The 7,455-nt window shown below is 44.9% G+C and overlaps 1 protein-coding gene across 1 annotated transcript; it reads left to right on the top strand.

The window, feature by feature from the left end:
- Positions 1-1,914: 1,914 nt before the first annotated feature.
- Positions 1,915-6,864, top strand: PYD1 (pyrimidine 1). Its single transcript, XM_048679889.1, has 7 exons — positions 1,915-2,242; positions 3,662-3,925; positions 4,018-4,188; positions 5,060-5,172; positions 5,254-5,437; positions 5,629-5,738; positions 6,512-6,864. The coding sequence occupies exons 1-7, from the start codon at positions 1,994-1,996 to the stop codon at positions 6,666-6,668; spliced, it is 1,248 nt and encodes a 415-aa protein (XP_048535846.1). The 5' UTR covers positions 1,915-1,993; the 3' UTR covers positions 6,669-6,864.
- The last annotated feature ends 591 nt before the right edge of the window (positions 6,865-7,455 follow it).

Below are 7,455 nucleotides of genomic sequence, written 5' to 3'. Positions count from 1 at the left end.
ACCAGCAGCTCTGATCAGCTAAAAATAAATGTTCCGAGATCCTAATCAGGCTCGCCGCATGTGATTAGCCGCGGTGGAAGGGAATCTTGGTGCGCGGTTGTTAACATCGTTTGTCCTTGGCACGCCAAGGGTTCTACTGCGTGTTCAAACTTAACTACCTTTCCCGGATAAATGGTCATGGTTATCCAGGGTAAGGGAATGCTGTCCATTGAGATAACAAAATTACTAGTGCTAGTGGTTACTTATTCGTCTCGCCAACTAATCGGTACCAAGCGGTGAGCTTTGGTATGCTACCAACAAAATTTACAATAACCTGCAAAAGAAATTACAATAATAAAAAATTAACCAGCCATCTTTTGCTAGGCTGCCGTTTGTCCGTAGCAACTTTTTAAATCTAAATGTTACTTACTCAGTTTGCAAGACTTTTGAAGGATTCCATTTATAGAGATAAAGTATGCATGTGGACGTTCCGGGCTCATTCAGTTTGCAGGACTTTCTAAAGATTCCATATGATTTTGGCACTAGCCATTATTTTCCTTTGAGTGATATTCGTTTTCACAAGAATGGAGATGTCAAATTCCTTTGGATTGTGTCTGTATTGGTCCCATTTTTAAGAATTTTTAGCATTAGATGGGGCCTCGTGAAAAAATTAAGGGCTCTTTGATTTGCATGATGGTAAAATCGTGGGAATATAAAAAACACAGGATAGAAATGTCATGCCTATGGAAAATTTTCAACAGATTTAACTGAATGTTTGATGGGAAAATTTCTATGGGATTTCAGTCCTACAAAACCAAATGGGCAACACAGGGGAAAATGCTAAAAATCCTTCAAGAATTCTTCATCTTGAAGGATCGAAGGATTCCTGATTGCCGTCGTGCTCCCCCATTGGGGCAGGCCCGTGGCCTTTTCCCGTAGCACGGAGGGTGAAGGGCCGAGCCAATGCTTTGCATCGTGACACCGGCGGTGGTGATGCCTGCGGGTGTCGCATTTCCCTTGGGGTGCCGCTTTGGTCCTCTTCCACCCCTTCAGCAGTCTGGGTGAAAACCTTTGTTTTCTTTGGCGGATGTGGCGGCGGCAGCGCATGGCGTCGTTACCTTCTTTGAGGCGCATCGATGTCTGTGGTGGTTTTCGGTCATGCGGCCATCATGCGCTTCTCCTCGGCGACACTCTAGTGGCGTTTCCACGTCTTTGGTGTGTTTTTGTCGTGTTTTTTTATCAGCTTTTGAGGACTCTCTCAACATCATGTATCCTTGTTCGATCAATTGGCTTTATAGTTGGTCGATAAAGCGGGGTGTGAGTCTGGTTCGTGAAGTCGCCATCACTTTTGTCCAAAGAAAAAAAAGAAGTCACCAAGACGCGATTTTGTAGCAAACATTTGAAAATGTTTTCATTGCTTGCAATGTCTCATCACAAAATGACATTAATGAGAAACATGAAAAGAAAAACCGATGCTCCGAATACGCTATTTCAAAAGCAAAAATCATTTTGGAGCATCAATTTTTTCCCATGTCTTCCACAAACCTCATCTAGTGATGAAACTTCATGAGCAATGAAAACATTCTTCAATGTTCGCTGCTACCTCTGATCCATATTATCATTGGTTTAGTACAAAGTTATAAAAAATTCAGAATTATTTAACTTTTCTTATTCTTTTTCAATTTCCCGTTCACACGAGCTCACATGAGCTCGAACTCAGAAAAGCACTTTCAAAGTCACCAACACTCCATAAAAGTAACCAAAACAAGTCTACATATACAAGCATTAACAAAAGTCAATACAGTAGTTTGGTTGCTGGATTAGTCGATTATCATGCGGCGCATTTTCAATCACAACACGTAACCCGCAAGGGCTTTCCCCATCACGTAATCCCACACTAACTTTAAAAAAACGTTATAAGAGGTTCCTTTCTCCCTCATCCGTGATACTCCCCACAGATTCACATCGCAAAACAGAAAGAAAGAAAAAAAAAAGAGACAGAGAGAAAGCAGCAATGGAGTCGCTGACTCTGCGCGCCTCGCCGTCGTCGACCGCCTCGCCGCCGCTCCGCCTGCCCGGCCGGCGGCGCGCGGCGTCCGTCCGCGTCTCCGCCTCCGGCGCCGGCGAGCCGGACCTGTCCGTGACCGTGAACGGGCTGAAGATGCCCAACCCGTTCGTGATCGGCTCCGGCCCCCCCGGCACCAACTACACCGTCATGAAGCGCGCCTTCGACGAGGGCTGGGGCGGCGTCATCGCCAAGACCGTAATCCCTCTCACCACTGCTCATTACTAGCTCCCATGAATCGCTGCTTGCGTCACGCGGTCGCCGTCTTCCTTCAGTTCTGCGGCGCGCACGGGTAGGATAGGATCTACGTGCTGTGGTTCTGGAAATTGCGGTTCGATCGCCTCGGATGCTTGGCGCCATTGCGGTTTGGCCGTGTGGTTCCGATTTGGGTGGGATATGGAGTGGGGGCCAGCTCAATCTGCTGGAGAGGCGGTAGATCCTAACCTCATAAGCTGGGTGATGACCGCCGGAAATCTTGTGCTCGGTCCACGCTAGATTCACTGGGTTGGGGAATGGGCATGGATCTTAATTATGACGTAGTGCCGGCGTGAGAACTGTATAAGGCAGTAATATGGCTGGTGTAGATCACATTAGACTGCTGTAGATCACATTTTTTGTGCGGGCTAAGCTCTGCTCTCTTTTCTGACAAACCTCTTGTAAGGTGTTCTAAGTTTTTCCATTTCACTCCCACTACTAAACATTAGAAGGAATCTTTAACTCGTCACCTGTCCCATTCTGCATTAGTCTGTCACAGTCATCACTTTCACATTGCTGATACCACCACTCTGCATTGGACCTACGGAGTCATCAGTTATCAGTTTCACCAATGACATTTAATGGTCTGTCTTTTGTTGGTTTAAATTATGACTGGCAGGTGTCCTTGGATTCTGGACAAGTTAATATCGCGGTGCGCACGGATAGGATAGGATAGGATCTATGTGCTGCAGTTCAGAGAACCGTGTTAGATCACCCCGGATGTGAAGTGACTGCTTAACAGCATTGCGTTTTGGCCGTATGATTCTGATTTGGATTGGATGTGGAGTGGAGGCCAGTTCATTCTTCTGGAGAAGCAGTAGATCCTAACCTCACAAGTTGATGCCAGACCAGGTGGATGGTGACCACCAGAAACCGTGTGTTTGGTCCGCATTAGATTCATTGGGTTGGGGATGGATCTTAATTATGTAGCCCCGAAATGAGAATTAAGACAGTAATATGTCTGGTTAAAAATTGTTTTGCTGCAGATCATAGGAGAATTTCTTTGTTGCGACCACATTAGTCATTAGACTCCTGTAGATCACATTTTTGTATGGATTAAGCTCTGCTTTTTTTTATTTTTCCTGACAAACCACTTGCCTGAAACATGTCCATCTGCTTTTAGAGTAAGGTGTCCCAACTTTTTTCCGATGAACATTTATTCCCAGTACTAAATATTAGAAAGAAGCTTTAACTAGTCACTGGTCCCATTGTACATTAGACGGTCACAATCATCACTTTCACATTGCTGATACCACTCTGCATTGAACCTACTCAGTCATCAGTTCCACCAATGGCATGCAATGGTCTCTGTTTTTTCACGTAACACTATGGCTAACTGTTGGTTTAATTTATGACTGGTAGGTGTCCTTGGATGCTGGAAAAGTTATCAATGTAACTCCTCGCTATGCTCGGCTCAGGGCAGATCCTAATGGATCTACCAAGAGTCCTATCATTGGATGGCAGAACATTGAACTTATCAGTGATCGACCTCTCGAGACAATGCTTAACGAGTTCAAGCAACTGAAGAAGGAATACCCTGATAGGATACTCATTGGCTCAATAATGGAGGAATACAACAAAGCAGCATGGCATGAGCTTATTGAACGTGTTGAGGAATCTGGAGTGGTAACTTTTTCATACTCTGTGTTTTGGTGCATACTTTTTCAGAGTCATGATAATGAAGTACTACTGATCTGTTTTATTTTATCATTCAATAGGATGCTCTTGAGATAAATTTCTCATGCCCACATGGCATGCCTGAGCGAAAAATGGGTGCCGCTGTTGGACAGGACTGTGCCTTGTTAGAGGAGGTTTCTGGTTGGATAAATGAGAAGGCCACCGTGCCTGTTTGGTCTAAGATGACTCCTAACATTACAGATATTACACAGGTTACTTCTGCATATAATACATCTATCGAGTACTTAGCAGTCACAAATCTTCCGTGTTCACTTGCTATGGTTCAACAAATGATGAGTCCTAAATTAGTTTTTATCCTTGCTACTTTCCACATATTTAGTTTGTACCTTCCAAGAAAACATACCTAGTTTGCTCTCTGCATTGATCTTAGTAGTTTGGTTCTCAGGTCGTACACTCGTTGATCTGTTAGCAGAAGCTTAGCTGTTAGAAAATAATAATGAAACTATTCGTGTAAGATAGTTTTTGTCTTGTTCTACATATCTTGGATTTTTGGTAACAACTGGGAAAGGGTGGGAGGTTTTGCTGGATTAGGGATGTGAATTCTGGTTTTAGTCTCAGGTCCATTTTAGCAAGACCGACAGAAACTGTGAGTGTCTGATTTGTATCTTCAAAGACACTGTAGGGTGGGTCATCATGAAATGCTGAGGTAAATCAAACTTTCTAAAATGATGGGAGTTCGATCCTCAAACTCCTAATCCTCATTCCATGTAAATTCTCATACCCACCAAAGATATGGTAATCTTTCACAGTCCAACATTGCTAGCCACGTTACTCCACGCTACCAGGTTGATCATTTCTTGGGCATTTCTCAAAGTCTAGCATCATAACTCGTACTGATGTGATCAGTGAAACATCAATTATACATTGGCATCTCTATTTGTTTAATTGTGCATCCTGGAATAGGACTGATAAGGGAAACTGACATTATTGCCATCACTTGTGCTGCACATGACTCTCCATGATACTTCTTCTTTTTGTACATTATACGGCGCTAAGAATATTTGCTAATTTCACCCATATTTATTTGTTTATGTTTTCATTTTTTGTCTTAACACCATGCAGCCTTCAAGGATTGCTCTTAAGTCAGGTTCTGAAGGAATTGCCGCTATCAACACAATTATGAGTGTGATGGGAATTGATCTCAAAACTTTGCGCCCAGAACCTTGTGTGGAGGGGTTAGATTCAGTTCCCTGGGTTGTTTTTTTGGAGCATGTCCATTTATTGCTAGCAATTTGAAATAACACTCTGTTCCACAGGTACTCCACACCTGGAGGATATTCTGCGAGAGCTGTGCACCCTATAGCACTTGCGAAAGTCATGCAGATAGCAAGACTGATCAAAGAGGAATTTCCTGAAGGTCGATCCCTCTCCGCCATTGGCGGTGTTGAAACCGGCAATGATGCTGCTGAGTTTATTCTACTTGGTGCAGATACTGTACAGGTGAGCTCTTGAACTTAGTACGCAACATATTTTCCGATCAAAGGGACTGATGTGGCTCTATGCGTTGTGCATCCTTATGTGTACTGCCGGTACACATTTTTAGACACACATTTTTAGTTATACTGTAGGCAGTACTTCTGAGACATCATTTTCAGTCGAGTCACTAACGAAGTAATGATTATTCATCACAGGTATGCACAGGTGTAATGATGCATGGTTATGGCCTTGTGAAGAAGCTGTGTACAGAGTTGCAGGATTTTATGAGAATGCACGACTTTACATCAATTGAAGATTTCCGAGGGTATGTCCCCTTCACCGTTTTTTCTTTGTGGTTGAATTGGCGTTGGAAACCATCTGGATGAACTACCTTTCTTTCCAGTACATATCAGGATACCATGTACTACTTGACTATGTTGTGCTACCTCTAAACGTTCACTTCTTTGCTTTAAGCCTCCAAGCACCATTGTGTTACTGAAATCTAACGAATGAGCTTTGGATGTAGTAGATGATCATCGACATGAGAGCTCAGGAGGTTCCCTTCGCTATTTTTTTTGTTACACATGTTACCAGATACAGGACAGGATTAGTGAAGGAGCATGCCCCTTGTTAAAACTGGAAAAGAATTCCCTTGTTAAAACCGGAAAAGAACAACTTTCCATGAAAAACGGAAAAATAAAAGGTTTTGCGTAAATGGGTGGAAGGTAATCATCAACAGGGAAGACTTAGGAAGTGTGGGCAATAATCATGGTTAGCTATTGCCTTCAACCTTAATCATGCCTCCTATAGCCTGATTAGCATGCCTAGCCCCACCATGTATGAACGGTACAAGTTGAAAGCCGTGTGCACCGTGCAATGATCAACTCCCTGTCAAGTTGGCCTTGTTTTACTCTGCCTGGAGGAAGTTTCCCCGAAGCATCAGTAGTCCAGTGCTAAATGTCTGCCCCACTAGTAGAGAATTCCTGAGCTGCCTCTTTCAAGTTTCAAGTGTACATAATTTTTGTCCCCCTCTTCCTGCTGACGTGCTTGATTACTTTCGCCTTCTGGAACAAGATCGCTGATAATTCGTTGTCGCAGGGCGTCTCTCCCCTACTTCACGACGCACACGGACCTGGTGCAGCGGCAGAAGGAGGCGATCAAGCAGCGGAAGGCCATCAGGATGGGCCTGCAGTCGGACAAGGACTGGACCGGCGACGGGTTCGTCAAGGAGACCGAGAGCATGGTCTCCAACTGATGCCGCAACCCCGCCTGATCTCTCGGTCTCCAACTGATGATGCAACTCAGTCTGATCTGATCCCCTCACGACGACCTTCCTTTCCACCATACTTCCTTCCACTTGTGATTAAACCCGGACCTATAAACGAAACGAAAAGAACAATGGGAACTTTTGCTGCACCTCATCATTCAATAAAGCATTGTAGTGTACGAAATTCCTCTTTCCTTTTCACCGTGTGGTTTAAGGCACGACGGGCCAATGCGACGACGATCCAGGTCTGGACCTGGACTTTGGACCTTGAGTCTTCGGGCTGGACCGAGTCATGAGTTCACTCACTCGGCAGCTGATAATTATCCTCTCTTTTGCGACTACCAGTCTCTTCGAGACACAGTATGTTTCCCTGTCATGTGAACATGATCGGCGGCGGGGGTATCCCGGACTTGACCTGCCTGGCGATTGGCGGTGACTTCAAGTCCAGCCAGCGCGGGGTCTCTGGAGTGAAGTGTGAGGAAACTATGGCGTCGGCCCCGGTCAGGTTCAGGTGTGCGGAGTTCTTCTTGGCCGAATCTCTCTTCCACACCTGCTGGCTGCTGCCGTTTGGTGCAGCATACTACCGGCTTTGTCGCGTTCATGGTCATTGTACTCTCCTGAATCTTTGATGCGGTTTCTACTGACGCCACGTAGCGTCACACGTATTCTGTCGAGAGCGACTTCGGCTGATCGGTGAGAAGACGCGATTGCAGTTCGGAAAAGGCTGGTTCACACCCGAAATGGGGACGGGGGATGAGCAGCGGCTGGTCTCTAG

Source organism: Triticum urartu, chromosome 6A (assembly GCF_056163025.1).
Source record: "Triticum urartu cultivar PI428250 chromosome 6A, HENAU_Tu73, whole genome shotgun sequence".
Taxonomy (NCBI): domain Eukaryota; kingdom Viridiplantae; phylum Streptophyta; class Magnoliopsida; order Poales; family Poaceae; genus Triticum; species Triticum urartu.
This window is presented reverse-complemented; position numbering and strand designations above follow the sequence as displayed.

Excerpts from the sequence above, each read along its gene's own strand:
- PYD1 (XM_048679889.1), top strand. The coding sequence starts at position 1,994 with ATGGAGTCGCTGACTCTGCGCGCCTCGCCGTCGTCGACCGCCTCGCCG. Across the intron at positions 5,173-5,253 it reads CCAGAACCTTGTGTGGAGGG|GTACTCCACACCTGGAGGAT; the intron begins GTTAGATTCAGT and ends TCTGTTCCACAG. Across the intron at positions 5,739-6,511 it reads TCAATTGAAGATTTCCGAGG|GGCGTCTCTCCCCTACTTCA; the intron begins GTATGTCCCCTT and ends TCGTTGTCGCAG.